This window comes from Squalius cephalus (assembly GCF_949319135.1).
Source record: "Squalius cephalus genome assembly, chromosome: 15".
NCBI classification, from domain to species: Eukaryota; Metazoa; Chordata; class Actinopteri; order Cypriniformes; family Leuciscidae; genus Squalius; species Squalius cephalus.
The window spans coordinates 13,147,534-13,164,773 of record NC_137136.1 but is presented as its reverse complement, the minus strand read 5'-3'; the positions used below and the strand labels follow the sequence as shown (position 1 = coordinate 13,164,773).

The 17,240-nt window shown below is 36.3% G+C and overlaps 1 protein-coding gene across 2 annotated transcripts; it reads right to left on the bottom strand.

Moving 5' to 3' along the window:
- Positions 1-3,110: 3,110 nt before the first annotated feature.
- Positions 3,111-16,881, bottom strand: rbfox1l (RNA binding fox-1 homolog 1, like). Of its 2 annotated transcripts, none has more exons than XM_079895781.1 (12): positions 16,372-16,881; positions 11,967-12,203; positions 7,797-7,970; positions 7,327-7,380; positions 7,146-7,238; positions 7,021-7,078; positions 6,848-6,907; positions 6,589-6,730; positions 6,339-6,378; positions 5,644-5,714; positions 5,290-5,371; positions 3,111-5,161 (listed from the first exon to the last, which is right to left on the bottom strand). In XM_079895781.1, exons 1-12 carry the CDS (start codon positions 16,456-16,458, stop codon positions 5,117-5,119), a joined length of 1,143 nt encoding a protein of 380 aa, XP_079751907.1. In that variant the 5' UTR covers positions 16,459-16,881; the 3' UTR covers positions 3,111-5,116. The 2 variants fall into 2 exon arrangements, with proteins under 2 accessions (XP_079751907.1, XP_079751908.1); XM_079895782.1 differs by lacking the exon at positions 16,372-16,881 and adding an exon at positions 12,932-12,997.
- Positions 16,882-17,240: the final 359 nt, after the last annotated feature.

Genomic DNA, 17,240 nt, shown 5'->3' with positions numbered 1-17,240 from the left:
AATGTAAATAGATAAGCAGTTTTTGGTGCAAAGAGGATGATTAATTTCAATAGGGAGTGAGAGTATAGGCCTATGTAGGATATGAATGTACATAGTATGAAAATGTGAGTGTTTTTTCGCAGCATTCTAGTCTTAGTGGTTATTGAATACTGTAATTACTGCTATTACTAAGATGTTTTATGTTCTTTGTTGGAATTTTGGCATACTGCATTCTTTTCAGTGGTAAAATCCCCGTGTGCTGCTCTCAATCTTCGGGAAGCACTGTGTGGGCGTTTCAGTTAATGAACAACTCAAACAAGCTCTTAGAGTACGCCTAAATGAAATATAATTTACGACGAGATCTAAATAAAATATAATGGCAAAATTGTTGTTGACCCTGTTATGTGAAGGTGTATGTGAGATTATTGTATTTTAGGACCTCAAGTATTAAATCACTTCCTGTGTTCATTGTCATAAGTAAGAAACAGTTTAATTTCATTCTGTTTGAAAAATAGGCTACATGTGGTTAATTTGTTGCGTCACAGAGTGAAGGGTGCGCCCCAGTAATTGGCAATGCATCATGTTCATGGCTTAAACATATATACCTGGTTGAAACCTGAAACTGAGTTGTGACTTTGTGGTATTATAGTTGCCTGCATATTAGAGAGATGGGACAATCATGTACTAACTGAATCAAAGGCAGGCAAAGAAGAGCCGTAAACGGTAATCCAAGGCAGGGTCAAAACACAGGCAGAAGATACAATGATAGAATAACGCTCAGAAATGCAGCCGGAGGAAACAAGCTGGTTCCTGACGTGAGTCTGAGAGCACATCTGTCATCAGGGTCTTCCTCAAGGTCGTGGGGCCGGTCTCTTCGGCTGGGTCCTATGAAATTCAACAATGAGATTGGGGTCGAGGATGTCATCCGCATTGACCCAGGACCTCTCCTCCAGGCCGTACCCCTCTCAGTTTACCAGATATTGGATCTAGCGTCCCAGACGTCTGGAATCTAGCAAATCTCGCACTTGAAATGCCTCCTCGCCATCCACAATTATGGGTGGGGGGCCTGAGTCACCGCCTTCCTCCTCCACCCTCGGGCCACCGGCAGGTTTCAGCAGAAAGACATGGAAAGTAGGAAAAATGCGATAAGTGGCAGGTAATTCAAGGTGGTATGACACAGTATTGATTTGTCTCAAAAATTTGAAAGGGCCCACATACCTGGGACTAAGTTTCTTGCACGGTAATCGAAGGCGGAGGTCTCGGGTTGAAAGCCACACCCACTGTCCAGGAGTGCAGTTGGGACTGGGGTGGCGATGGTGGACAGCTTGCTCTTTACCCCCATTTATGGCATGTTGTAGGTGGACATGCACTTGGTTCCAAACATCCTCACTTCGTTGAAACCAATCGTTCACAGCAGATACTTCGGACGGCTCACCGCAACATGGGAAAAGTGGAGGTTGGAACCCCAGAACTCTCTGAAAAGGTGTTAATTTTGTAGAGGGTTTGATAATTGAGTTCTGTGCATATTCTGCCCAGGGAAGAAAGCGGCTCCAGTCGGATTGGTTCTGCTGACAGTACATTCTGAGGAATTTGGTGAGTTCTTGGTTTAGTAGTTCCGTTTGGCCATTAGATTGGGGGTGGTGACCTGAAGTGAGACTTATATTGACATTGAATAATCGAAAGGAAGCTGTTCAAACCCTTGATGTGAACTGGGGACTCCTGTCGGAGACAATGTCTTCAGGAAGACCATAATAGCAGAATACAAAGTGGAAGAGGTGTTCTGCGATTTTGAAGGCTGATGGGAGCTTAGACAGTGGTATTAGTCAACATGCCTTGGAGAAACGATCAATGACAGTTAATATGGTAGCGTTACCCTGAGAGAATGGTAGATCGGTGACGAAATCAATGGCGATGTGGGACCATGGTCGTTGTGGGATGGGTAGGGGTTGTAGTAGTCCTGCTACCTGGTAAGAATATGGAACATGTTTTTTCAAAATCATGTGTTAGGCAAACTGTAATGATAAAAACACAGAAATAAGCAGTCCTTGCCAGACAAGGATTCATCATGGCCCAGGATCCCATTGTCCTCTGGTCTAGGTTTTGAATCCTGATCTTAAAACAAATAATATTTCTGCATTATAAGCCCAACATTTTAACAAAAATACATACATTTATAAATAATAAATAATACAATAAATACATTTCTTAAATGAATAGTTCACTTAAAAATTAAGTTGATGGACCCCATTGACTTCCATATGGGAAAAATAACTGTCTGGCTACCAACATTCTTCAAAATATCTTCTTTTGTGTTCAGCAGAAGAAAGAAATTCATACAGGTTTGGAACAACTTGAAGATGAGTAAATTATGACAGAATTTTCATTGTTAAGTGAACTATTCTTTTAATGCTTGTTTTCTCAATTGAATAACATTTGATTGTCCTTATAGTCAAATTAAGGTCCTTGACATTAGTCAAATCATGCTGTCCCTGTTTAAAACAACATTTTCTAAAGTGTGATGACAAAGATTGCTTCAAATAGAAGATTTTAACAATATTATTGCAACATTTGTACAAACACATCACAAATATAATTTGATAACATTAGAACATTGTTTTATTTATAACAGATTTATATCCGTATCATAATTTTGGCTAAATCCCATGTGACTGACCTTTGAATGGACTTCACAATACGTACTTCCTGTTTGATAATTTTCACGGCTGCATTTATGACATAATTTTCATGAAGTCATGTGATTTAATTTACTTGACATCCCTGCTTGTACAACATCAGGTTCACTTTAATGTTGTTTAAAAAGAGTTAAATGCATTAGAAAGTGTCTCACATTACACTAATCCACCCTAGTCTGAGTGAAGCATTCTGAGGAGAGATTATGAAACAGATAGATGATTGTTGTAAACCTGTCCCATTTTATGCTTGCAGTAAACACCTTAAAAAAGGCTGTGGTGCGACCAGTGATCCGCTACATGAGAAAAAGACTAAAGTGAACATAAAGAAAAAAACTTGAAATCTGAGAAGGTGTGTGAAAAGTGTTATTTGCTGTCATGTTTCAAAATAAGCATAATGAAATAACATATTCTGCTCAAAGATCAGACACAAATCTTAAACATCATTAAACTCTTTTAATGTACAATTCAGCCACAGAGTTAAAGCTTACACTTTAGTGAGTTGAAAAAAAAAAAGATACAGCAATGACATTATACGGTCCTAATGGATTTGAGATAAAATTATAATAATCAAACTGTCTGGAAGAAAGAGAGAAGGAAATTATTAAGTGAACTAAACTAAAGAAAATAAACTCTGCAAACAACACTAAGAGAAATGCACAGAAATCTAAAAGATAACAGACAGGTAAAATGCAAAAGCAAAGAACACAGTGCAGAAAGGAAGTGAGGAAATATAAGAAAAATAGGTGAAAAGAAAGAAGACAGGAGAAAAGAAAAGACAGGAGAAAAGAAAGAAGACAGGAGAAAAGAAAGAAGACAGGAGAAAAGAAAGAAGACAGGAGAAAAGAAATCAGCTGTAAGAATATTAAATAAGCCTTATAAGCGTAGTGAGAGTCAAAGTGAAGGAAGAGTTACATAATCAGATAGTACGATAGATCACAGAAATATGCATGAGTGAAAGCATGTGCACAACAACAATATCACCCCAGAGAAGAAATGAGAGATAGAAAAACAGTAAAATGGAAATAAGATGGCGTGACTCGTGTGAGAATAAAAATGTAATATTAAAAGTGGGGACACTAACATTTAATAGTAAAAGTAAACAATCAAGCCAACCAGCCAAAGAAAGAAAGAAAGAAAGGCACAGATCAGTTCCCTAGAGAGAGAGAAAACATCTAAATAGTCTTTTGATTCATACATTTTGATTAATTTTTTAATCAGTAATTTGGAATTTAAAAATGATCTTAAGCAGACATTAATGCACTACTAAGCCTTTAAGAAAGAAGAAAGTCATTAAAAGCAGACAGTAATGGGAAATAAAGCACAAAAGAGGATAAAAGAAGCATTAAAAAAAAAGTTGAAAGTGGTAAAAGAGAAGAATAAAGACAGAATAAGAATACAAAAGTTATATGCTGAAGCAAAAACAGCATTTGAACCACAGCAGAAAATGAACAGAGAAAAAAAGAAGGTGAACAGCATGACGTAACAGGAAATGACAGGAGAAAATCAGTAAGGAAAGCACCTCAGATTTTTTGTAAAAAGATAGATAGATAGATAGATAGATAGATAGATAGATAGATAGATAGATAGATAGATAGATAGATAGATAGATAGACAGATAGACAGATAGATAGATAGATAGATAGATAGATAGATAGATAGATAGATAGATAGATAGATAGATAGATAGACAGACAGATAGATAGATAGATAGATAGATAGATAGATAGATAGATAGATAGATAGATAGATAGATAGATAGATAGATAGATAGAATAAAGAGATGTTTAGCTCAGAGGTAGATTACATTGTGAGAAAAATATCACCCACCCCAGTGCCATTGCTGTATCTCACAGTAATGCTTGTGACAGCAGAAAACTTACACACACTCGAACACTCCAAAGAAACTCCAACAAACACACACACCGTCCTATACATACTAGACAAGTTCAGAGTTTTGTATTTCTCTCAGGGGGAAGTTCCACTAGAGGTAGGCTATTTGTCTTTGTCTATTGTAGAAAATCAGCATTCAGCTGTGCAACAGATCCAGAGGTTGTAATAAAATTACAGTGTTGGGCCGCTTGGTGAAGCCTGTCATCTACCTGTGAGGCTCTATGAGCACATGATGACTTCCATATCATGTCACAATTATGATAGTATCAGTATGTACTGTCGATAACAAAACACCATAATAAGCTAGACACTGTGCAGTCTGATGAGTATGTATGTACTTTTCTTTTTTGATGGGGTATTTTCTTAAATTAGGAATTAAATAAAAAGTCCCTAAATATAAATAATTATATTTTCAGGCTGGATTTGTCTTTTTTCCTCAATAAATATCAGCAGTATTTACAATCTTAAGGTCAAATGGTTCCTCTGAAGACAGTGATTCATGAAGTGTCATCATTTCCCAGTCAATATGAAGTGAATCAAAGAGTAGTTTTCGTTCAGTACGGAGTAAAGCGGTTGTAGCCTCCACGGTACAAACTTGCCTGTAAACAAAACAGAATAAATCAGACATGCTGTCATATCAATCGGTAAAGAAAGTGTGTTTAATTACAACTGTACTGGCGAGTACAACAAGTACTCGCCATGCGCAATTTTTCAGTTTGTAACTTACCATTGTTCCAACTCCATAAGTGGTGGTGGGTCCCACTGAGTGATGGTAGGGGTCTGTTGCTGTAGTATAGACTCTTCCATATCTTAAAAATTTAAATGAATAAAAAAATAAGAAAAGATGGATGGATGGATAGATCCAAAACAGATAGAAGCAAAAACAGCATTTGAACCACAGCAGAAAATGAACAGAGAAAAAAAAGAAGGTGAACAGCATGACGTAACAGGAAATGACAGGAGAAAATCAGTAAGGAAAGCACCTCAGATTTTCTGTAGATAGATAGATAGATAGATAGATAGATAGATAGATAGATAGATAGATAGATAGATAGATAGATAGATAGATAGATGTTCTTACCCATCACTGTATGTGGCTGTTGCAGCTGCTGAGGCCGACTGGGCCACTCGATATGTAGCTGGATATCCTCCCTAAAGACAGGAAGTTTGAAGAATTGCATTGCTATTCATTCAGAAAACTATTTAAATTGCAAAACCTGTTTGCTAGAGGGACAGTCCTCATGGAGCACCCTGGTGTTATCAGCGAAACCTTCAGTGCATCAGAAAATACTTTGTGCTTGGATTTTTAAAATTCAGCATAAAGTTTCCAGGTAGGTTTAAATTTGTTTGCGTTAGGAGTCAGCCAGCATATAAACCTGGATGAGTCCTTTCATTGGACATTTCACCTAGAAATCTATATTTAGGCTTTTGCAGGATCCTGGCAGTGCATGATGAGTCACATTCTCTTCTTCTTTTCCAGCTAATAGCTTTGACCACACTCACCACCACTGTTACATATGTAACGCATCTCGTGACTTTCATTTTAACCAATCACATTTCTATGTAGGCCTAGATGTATCTTTTCATTCCTAAAGAACTTAAACCTATTGGGTTGGGTAAGTACTTTACGGTTAAGGCTAGATCTGACTACACCAAGTAACGGTAAACTCTCAGAAATATGTTGGTACAAAGGTAAAAGTTGATCTGACTACACCAAGTAACGGTAAACTCTCATAAATGTGCTGGTACAAAGGTAAAAGTTGACTGGTAACGTACATAGACCTCGGCACCATACAATCCGTCCTGATACACCACTCTGCAGGAGATAGAAAGTAGGCATATTACATAACGCCATAAATAAAATTAAATCATATACATTTAAAATTCACATTTAATGAAAGTTTAATTTCATTTAATGTATATTATATAATAAAATGAGTTCCAGTAATTATAATAATTCCAGTATAGTGTAAATACTAACTAAACGTTTTGTAGTCATAACATGGCCACTGAGAGACTGACTGACCCGGGATAGGCTGGTACTGCAGCTGGTGTGGCTGCGGCTGCAGCGGAGCGGATTGTATTGTAGACTGCCCGACCACGTCCACGGAGGCCAGAGCCTCTGTAGGCCAAGGTCGGTGTGGGAACAGCATAAGGGAAGCTGGCAACTATTAAACCCAAAGAGTGAATATCAGAGGGCAAAACAAAAAATCACATGTTCTAAAGTCAATTTAGGACACGACATTTGAAAATGGAATAAAGGTTAGGATTAAAAATACCCATACCTGTGTAAAGTTCCGGGGCGTACATGGCCCCCATTACTTGATTGATTTTCCACCCAGCAGCTACAGGAATAGACAAATAAGTGAGAGCTGATTTGTTTCAACCCTTTATTTTCATACTAGTAACAATGAGTTACAAGTTTTTTTGGGGCATAAACATTATGAAGGAAGCTCACCGTTCACTAATGGCGTCTGGGGCTTTTTTGTTACCACCCTCGCTGTGGCATTATTCACCTGAGGATCAGAGTCATTTAGTTGTTTAGTTGTCCCTTCTCCCTAACACAGTAACTTATCCACATACCTCAATCTTCCTTCCCTCGACGATCGTTCCGTTGAGCTTCTCTCTCGCTCTATCGGCCTCCACTGCACTCTCGAATGTCACAAATCCAAAACCCTAAAGAAAGGATTGAAATTAAATTGAATCAGAGTTGAAACTCAAATAAAGAAGTGACTAACTCAACACAACTGCTAGACATACTGACCTTTGACCCTCTCTCATTAAAGATGATCTCCACATCTAGAATCTTGCCAAATTGCTGAGAGGTAGAAAAAAACAAAACATATATTGACTAAACAGTTACACACATGGAAATGGGTTTAGCTGAAGGGATAGTTCACCCAAAAATGAGCATTTGGTCATCATTTACTAACTCTCATGTTGTTCCAAACCTGTATGAATTTCTTTCTTCTGTTAAGTACAAAAGAAGATACTTTGAAAAATATCTTAGTATTTGTTTTTGTCAAACATCGACCTCATTGACTTTAATTGTATATAAAAATGTTCAAACATTTCTCAAAATATCTTCTTTTGTGCTCTGCTGAAGAAAGTCAGATTTGGGATGACATGAGACTGAGTAAACGATAACTGAATGTTCATTGTTGGGCGATATTTAATTGCCAAAAATAAAAAAGAGTTATGCATTACATTTGGGACAAACGCATATGTTCTTACCCCAAACATCTGCCTCAGGTCTGGGTCCCGAAACCTAAAGGGGATATTGGAAACATGGAGCCTTTTGGGTTGGGCCTTCCCAGCTCCTTCCTCCTCACTTCCACTTCCTGTTCCACTTCCAGATGCGACAGTAAGAGACTGTGGGTCCGATGTTACAGGTGCCAAAGAATCATCCTATGAGGGTGACAGGAATGAAAGATAGGGAAGGGAGAAAAGCAGAAAGAGGGAACAGACATAGAAAGAGTGAGGAGGAAGTTAAAGAGAAGAATAGAAAAAAAACATTAGTATGCATTTCATGACAACAAACCTTTAGTGCTTATCTATGGTATAAGATCTCTTATTAAATTGCAATCTAACATTTTATTGGGAGAAAACTGGTTTTTATAAAGTGACCACAACAAAACGTAAAGGAGCATTCCTCATCCAGTGATTCCTCTCAAGCAAAAGTGAGGAAATGTGAACAAGTTCCCATTTTAGTGAGCTGTCTAAGTACATGCCTGTTAGACATAAAAACCACAATTTGCATTTGAAAATAGAGCACAGTCCAATTTTAACTTCAGTGAAGTCAATACCAGCTTTTTAAGTCATTAAAGATTACTAGCATACTTAACAACATGTAACTTTCTGTGTGCTGCAACTGAAATATTGTCATATGTAATGCATGGTTACACAGCATTTCCTATTGCACTGATTGTACATGACTGTGAATAAAATGCCCCCATGCAGATCAATACATAGGAGTGTTTTGTGCTTCAAACCCAACACATACACTATCCCACAATGCATCACGATGCCAGTTCGTATGTCTGCACAGCCTACCTCACCAAACGGCACAAAACTGTTACCATTAAAAAATGGATTAAGAAGTCAAAAGAAAGTGTATTAAAAATGTTCAAAAACAGAAAGAGCCAATAGCTAGAAGAAAAAGAGTAGGCGAGCATAGCGTGACAAAGTAGAGGAGTGAAGGGGAAAATGGTGAAAAAGAGGAAGGGAAAATGGTGATAAAGGTCAAAAAGAAGTTTAGGTAAAAAAAGGAAATGTGAGGGCACAACGCATTATGTGAAGTGAATCTCAAAGCAGTGGAAAAAATTGTTATGCAAATGATAGAGTCATTAGAACGAGAAAGAAGGACAGACAGATGGCCAATTCCATATCTATTTTATAATGATGGAAAAAGTTAAAGCAGAAAGGCTAAATGACCTCTGCTTTAACTCATCCATTACAGATCTGCAATACTGAGATATAAAGGGTAAAGGGCAACAAAACAGCTCTAATCTGGGCAGAAAAAGGGGGTGCATTCGGTTCATCATGTTCCCTTCCTTTGATTCTACATAAAAATGTTCTTTTTTATTTATTTATTTTATCTAACCATCATCCCAGAGGTCCCTCCTCTAGAGGACTGATTCAGACTGTATACTGTATACTCCTCAAAATATCATTTATATTATCTGCCATTAATCGGTTGTTGCCCATAACATAAAAATATGTATTGTTTATCAGTCTCAGCCAGAAATTTTTATTCATCAGCTCATTTTCAGTGCATTTCACCAGAAGTTGCATAATTCCTATAAATAAATTCCACTGTAATGACTAACCCTCCTTAGTGTTCCCTCAACTCTACAATCTACAGAATCATCACAATAAAAAGAGCACAAAAGTAGAAATGATGGGTTCTGATGGGGCAAGAAGGTAAGGAAGGGTCAAGAACCGAGTGAACCCCAAAACTGAAAGTAAAAGACAGAAGCTCTAAACAGGGGAATTCAAGCAGCTTACGCATTTCAGCAAATCATTTTACAGGCTGATTGCAAAACTGCAACATTGTGCCATTTTTTGAACCAAGACAGAACAGTGTATTAATAAGGAAGAAAGAGGTAGGAGAGATTTACGCACAGACACACACACACACACACACACATCCACACACACAAACAGATCATGGTTATGGTTAACTCTGAGCTGGCCGGGCTGATTGCTAGCTGTAATGACTACGACAGCAGACAGTCACACAGAAAATACTGTTGAATCATCATCATCATTACATTCATACAGAGACACAGGCCAGGGAGGGTTTTGGGAAAAGTGACAGATTGAGGGAAGGTGTGATGGGAAGGTATGTGATGATATCACGTCACGATGCAGAGTGCTTTTCTGAACTGGACCTGGTTAACATAGATGAGGGGGGAGGGGTCATCCCGTCTGACTCCCCCCCTTGACCCCTCCCTCCACGGCGGCGTCTCATAGTCCCAATATCTGGCGCTCTCTAGTGATATAAGCAATGTGGACAGAAGATGGTGTGACAGAGAAAGAGAGAACTCATTGCATGAACTTTTTCAGTGAAAAAAAAAAAAACTTTCATTGTGAAATTATTACTCTCAGTCCTTCCCACAATTCCTTTGTTAAACTTATAATGGACTTCTACTATACCCGATGAGCCATTAGTAATGACCCAAAACACATTCTAAAAAAACACATCATACATGTCCATGGTGACACATTAAAGAACTTAAAGTTATGGCATGGGTCCAAGAGACAATATTTCAGCAATTACAGTTTGTCCTTTAAAGACAATATTTACATCTGGGCTCATGACTGGCATTTCAGTACTGGTGCCTTAAAAATATTAGTAAATGCATTTGATTTCATTGCATTGACCACACTGAAAAACTGAAAAAAGTCACAGTCATAGTAATAATTTATTTGAGTTATTCAACTAAATTAATGTATCTCAGGTTGATTCATTGGGGATATATTTTCAGGGTTTTCAAACTTTTTGATGCCATGAACTCAAAAATATGATTATCATCATGCTAAAATATAAAAAGCTATATAATTTCATGTATTTAAAATATTAAGTGTCATATTATATGTTACAACATGCAACATGTACAAAATTATATTGTCTTTACTGAAGCCAAAGCATATTATTATTATATTATCTGGAGAATATTTACTTTGTGATAAGTTGGCAATATATATATATATATATATATATATATATATATATATATATATATATATATATATATATATATATATATATATATATATAATTATTATTATTATAATTTCTTACTTTTTATTTTTTTTTATTTTTTTTTACTAAAATCATCTAAACTAATACACTAAATTAACTAAATTACAATTTGAATAATGGTAAAATAATCTTGTGAATTTCAACCAGGCAAGAATTCAAATGAAACAGTAATAATATCAAATTATACGTATACACATAATAATAATAATAATAATAATAATTTGTTACATTTATATAGCGCTTATACTCAAAGCGCTTTACATATGGAAGGGGGAATCCATAATATTATCCTATATTAGCGTACTAATATAGGCTATAAATGAATATATATCTTAGGTTAGCTTGTTGACTTAAAACCTAACCTAAAATACATTTTGGTTGCTGGACTCCCATTTTGAAAACCCCTACAGTATATCAACACATTACTCAGAATGTAAATGAATGTAATTCATGTTAAGAGTACAGAGAAGAATGAATTATAAACATAACATTTCTGCTTATTAAAGCATAGTATATAAACATTTAAGATTAAAACTTCAAAGTTTAAAAGTTCTTTGAAAAGAGAAGTAGAGACCAGAGGGAGAGGGAAGTTTATCTTCCATAGTAAACTTAAATACTCTATATGGTGCCCTGAGCCAGCTGAATTGCCATACATGGACAAGGCAAAGGAAGGATGTGTAAAGGAGAGATATTTTTAGCCTACACAGGAGATCCCAGAGGACCGAAGCATGAGATTATATATCAGCAGCCCATACATATTCCTGACATACCTTCTCTGACGCAAATACATCTGAATATACGCTGATTTTACTGTGTGTATATACAGAATTAACAGCAGTTACACAGTGTTGCCCACTGTAAAATAATAATTGTTTACTCTTATGGGCACTGCTTGACTATTGCAGCATTAGATTATTTAAATAAATGTTTGTGCTTGATTTATATATTCACTTGTTTTGTGTAATATTCATTTTTTTCCGTATACTAACAAATGCATTTTTACTTTAAAGCTATTCTATTTTTTTAAGTTATTTCTCTACTTTAGATACTTCTCAGTGTTAACTGATGTTTAAGATCATATTCTTCTCTAAAACACTCTTTATCCAGTCATTTATTGATCAGGTAATCAATCTTACTGTGTTATTGGCAGGTATAGACTCCGTCCCGTCGTGCTGAGGGCCCTGATAGACTCTCAATTGATGATGATCTGCATATTCAGGGTTTGGGTGGGCAGCAGTGAAATCAAGGGGTGGCAGTCGGGCAGCAGGTGTGGGTGGGGCTTGTCCAGGTGGAGGGTATGAAGGGGGTTGGGCATAGACCTGAGGAAGTGAAGGGTCACCACTGCCTGGCCCCGCCTCTTGGGCGGCGGCACCCTATAATGAGATAGAGATGCTGTTTACTAACAGAAATATATAAGTTCTGTTCAAACTGTTCATAAGAAAAGATCTGGTGTTCCCCCAAAAATGAAAATTGTGTCATCATTTACTCACCCTCATGTTGTTCCAAACCTGTATGAGTTTATTTCTTCTGCTGAACACAAAAGAAGATATTTTAAAGAATGATGGTAACTAGACCATTGATGGATTCCATTGATTTCCATATTAGGAAAATAAATACGATGGAAGTCAATAGGATCCATCAATTGTCTATACCAACATTCTTCAAAATTATCTTCTTTTGTGTTCAGCAGAAGAAATAAACTCAGGTTTGGACATGAGGGTGAGTAAATGATGACTCAATTTTCATTTTGGGGGGAACTATCCCTTTAAATGCAGGATTTTTTTTTTTATTTAATTTTTTTTTTTTCATATTTTGATTTAAGTAGGCGTTCATATTCAATAAGTACTCTTATTCGTTTTTTCACAAAAATACTTTCTGGAAGAAAAAACAAAAATTTACTTTAAAAAATGCCAAATAAAACTGACCTGAATTTACCAACTAGAATTAAAAAGCCTGTTACAGTCTGTTTGCAGAAATGCATACTGCACATCACATATCATGTACTAAACACAACTAAACCAGACATCACATACAAGTCTTAGCAAAGACGCAATTTATAAAAAAAGGAGTATAAATGTAGTATAAATGATGTATCTCTCACCCCTTCAGTGCATTCCACAGACGGCCCAATACTCACCAACAACTGAAGCATGCTTTTAATGCAAAGCTTTCACCCGCCCACCTCACCATAAGTCCCTTGAACCCACCAATCACAGAGCACCAAACCTGTCTAAAGGGGGGTCTTTACACCAGCTGTGTTCATTTGTTCATGTCAATCATCAACCCATTTCCCCCTCCTACACTGTAGACACACTTTTTGGATTCAAAAAGTTGATTCTTACATACAAACTCCTCAATGTTCCTGCTCTGTAAAACGCATGTTCAATGCATGGAATACAATGACCTTGATTTATTTAGACCAACCAGATTTCTGTGACTATTGAAAGTGTGTACAGTGTGTATGAAACAGATAAGGTAAAAACAGGTAAGATCACACAAACACATTAAAATAACTGTTCGGTCAAACATAGAACAAAAAATGCATGAAAAGTGGAAACTTAAGACATTAAATTCACTCAGATATAAACTATAACACATTTTATGGAGAAACTTGTAATTATATTGATAGTTTTGTCAAGCTTTGGTGTTTTGTGACAAAAAAAGATCTTTATAAAAAGGTTTTAGGTTTCAAAAATAAAATAGGCAAAATAAAATGATTGGCAAAATAACAGATAAAGCTGATATGAAGCTCTTCACACACTTTCTACACTGTAAAAAATTATATGATTAATAAGTTATGACAACATATGGTTTTACATCGCTTAACTCAAAATAAGTTAAGCAATTTTCAACTTTTTTTTGGAAGTTATACAAGATTCAACTCATTTTTTAAGTCAGTTTAATGTAATTTAAGGTGAAATGACTTTGACCAAGGTGATTGTACTTAAAAATTTGTGACAGCAACTTTAGCCACAAATTTTTTTTAATTTTTTTTTTTACACATAGTGTTTATTCTTTATCACCAAGCAGATAAGGCAGAGTAAATGTAGACTTCACTGATAAACTGTGACACTAAAAGACACGGCTCTGATTAAATATCACAGCCACACTTAGATTCCTTCAACAGAAACAAAAGTATCATGTTGCATCAGTGTCAGTTTCTCATCACAGCTATTCAGCATTGTGGTATTACCATAATTACAATGTTTTCTGTAACCACTGTACAGTATATATATATACTTTCATTCTTTAAAAAAAAAAAACCCACAGGAACAACTTGATACCCCTTAACAAGATTTACGAGATGCAACAGGTGTTGTCAGACCTGCAAACGGAAACACTTCGGATTGCTGACTCAAAATGTCACTCGTGCTGTTGTTGCTGGCCGGAAACCAAATCAAAGATCAAAATTAAGAAGTGCATGACAGACTTCAAGTACCTTTAGACTTTGGAAGCTTTATTCAACAAGTACTGCTTTTGTTCGCAAAAGAATAACTTAAATAAACAATACCAAACCATGTTCTGGCACAGGGGTTATGGAGAACAATCATAATAAACATGATATAATTGTTCAAAAACACCATTAGTTATCTTGCGCGATCTGAACATAAACTGTTCAGTTTGCCATCCTAATTCTTTGTTACTGTAAGAGTATTTAAACAATGCCTCTATTTAGCAGATAAAGGGTCTTTTCAGGCACACTGACACAAGATTTCTTCCCCCTCACACACACTTTGGCCTCTTCAGCTGTCAGGTTTGGGGTTAAAGATCAGCGGCAGGATGCCAGGTGCTCATCTAACAGCTGCGGGATCATTCAAACACACACACACACACACACAGTCCTGATGACAAGAACTGTGTATGTAGTCTATACTCATGTATTACAAGGCTCTTTGGAATACTTGATTCTAGTTGGCCAACTGTGGGATTCTGGGATCAGAGATATTTATATATTGACTGCTAAACAATATCAGTTTTGTCCATAGCAGTGTTATTTTTTTTTTATTATTAATATACTGTTATAGTGTTTATTTTAAATTAGCTTTTATTTGTACATTTTAGTTTCAGTTTTTGTCATTTTATTATGTGTTGTAAGAAACTAAAACTCAAATTGATATATATTTTAAGTTTTAAGTTTTTCATCAAATAAGTATATTTAATTTTATTTCAGGTTTATTTCAATTAACTGATCCAAAGCAATATTAAAATGAGAATATTCCAAGTAGGCTATTAACATTGTTTCACTCTCTTTAACTCAAATCAGCATTTTACATAAATGTATTTCTTTATTAGAAATAATGACTGCACATTATTCCAAACATATTCATTGATCCATTAATGAATGCACACACAAAAATAAGAGGACAAATGATACAATTTGTACAAGTGTTTGCTTTTCTAATATAGTATGTATAACATTCCATAAGAAAATTCTGTCATCATTTAGCCTACTCACCCTCATGTTGTTCCAAACCTGTCTGAATTTCTTTCTTCTGCTGAACACAAAAGAAGATATTTTGAAGAATGTCAGTAACCAAACACTTTATTTGTTTATTTTCCATACTATGGAAGTCAATGGCTGCTTGGTTACCAATATTCTTCAAAATATCTTCTTTTGTGTTCAGCAGAAGAAGAAAAAATCAGACAGGTTTGAAACAACTTGAGGGTGAGTAAATGATGACAGAATTGTATGCTTTTGGTGAAATATTCCTTCAACGTAGCAGAAGCAACTAAGAAAATTCCTAATTAATGTTAATTAATGCTGCCTTCGCGTGCTATCGGAAATTTCCTACTTGAAGTCGTGATTACGAGCTCATCGCATTAAATGTTTGACTTTAGAGAGGGCGTTCGTGTCCGATAATTCCGATAGCACATGAAGGCAGCATAAATCATACGCTTTAGATATAATCTATCACTGTGTATAATAATAAAGCAATCTGAGACTCTACATCTATTTCAATATCTCTAATCTGTATGTTTGAGGGAATCGGCAGTGAGAACAGACTAAAAATACAGCGAGTGTGACAGAGAGAAAGAGCAGGCACACCGTTTATCAGCTGTCCTGGAATCTCTCTCTCTCTCTCTCTCTCTCTCTCTCTCTCTCTCTCTCTCTCTCTCTCTCTCTCTCTCTCTCTCACTCACACACACACACACACACACACACACACACACACACTGAACCCGTTTTCAGCTTGCCACCTCTCAGGGACAAATATAACTAACAGAGGGACGCAGCGTCCTTCACTGACAGATACAAAAACGCCTTTCATGTCCTCACGGCAGAACCACTGGTGGACGACCGTTTACTTTAGTACAAAGGAAAGCCTCTTGCTGCTCAGTGATTGGTCGATTTGTTCAACATTTTACCAGACATGTGACAGAAACAAGGAAAGTTCTTAAAATGCTTAAAAATAAATAAATAAATCTATAAATACAAATTTAATAAAAATAAGTAAGTAAATAAAATAAAAAATAAATAAAAACGATTCCAGAGAAAAGTGTGAAAGAGGAAGAGAGAGAGAGAGAAAGGGACACGTTTACCTGTACAATGCTGGGGTAGCAGGAGGCTGTCTGGGGGTAAACAGGGAGTCCATAGGGCTGAAGGATCACAGTAGGGGAGGACAGCATGGTGCATAGCCAGAGAAAAGGACAGAAAAAAAGGAACCACTACAAGGGATGGGTGACCAGGAGGAGAGAGAGGGAAAGGAGAGCTTTCTGAATCAAGAAAGTACCAGACTGAGAAGTTTTAGAATCCAAACAGAGGAGGAAAAAGATCCAGGGGTGTGAAAAAGAAAAGGTAAAGAAGAGTGGGTTTCACTCCACTAATAAAACAAAAAAGCAATAAACAAAACAAGAATTAAAAAAGGCAAAAATGAGACCTTCTCCAAAAGTTAGAGTGCCGAGTTAGTCTGTCTCACAAATGGCAGAGGAGATCAGTACTGAAAGATATCTGGGGGACACCCCGTGTGTGTGTGTGTGTGTGTGTGTGTGTGTGTGTGTGTGTGTGTGTGTGTGTGTGTGTCAGTCGGTATATTTGATAGACAGAAACACATGCTCAGAGTTGTGTTACACTCCTTTATAAATAGACCCCCCTTCCTCCTTTAGTTGTGCTAGTATCACCAATAGAAATTAAACAACAAGCCATGCAGTAATTCATAATTTAGTCCAAATTTAATAACACGTATGTTTCTCATCATGTCTTACTGAATAAGACACAAGCAAATTCTACATAAAAAGGCCAAAATGTAAAACCACAGACATGAGTCACTTTGTTTTGAAAATCTGACATATTCGGTTAGAATGTTGTCATACTTGTCTAAAAAAATGTGCCTGGAAAAAGGGAAAATATCTTTGAGTGTGATAAAAGTGCATTTATAGCACTCCTAACTCCACCTCTAACCAGAACAGCA

Coding starts and splice junctions, on each gene's coding strand:
- rbfox1l (XM_079895781.1), bottom strand. CDS start 16,458: ATGCTGTCCTCCCCTACTGTGATCCTTCAGCCCTATGGACTCCCTGTT. Junction 6,908..7,020: donor CCAGACGCCATTAGTGAACG/GTGAGCTTCCTT, acceptor CTATTCCTGTAG/CTGCTGGGTGGAAAATCAAT. Junction 6,379..6,588: donor GCAGTACCAGCCTATCCCGG/GTCAGTCAGTCT, acceptor TATCTCCTGCAG/AGTGGTGTATCAGGACGGAT.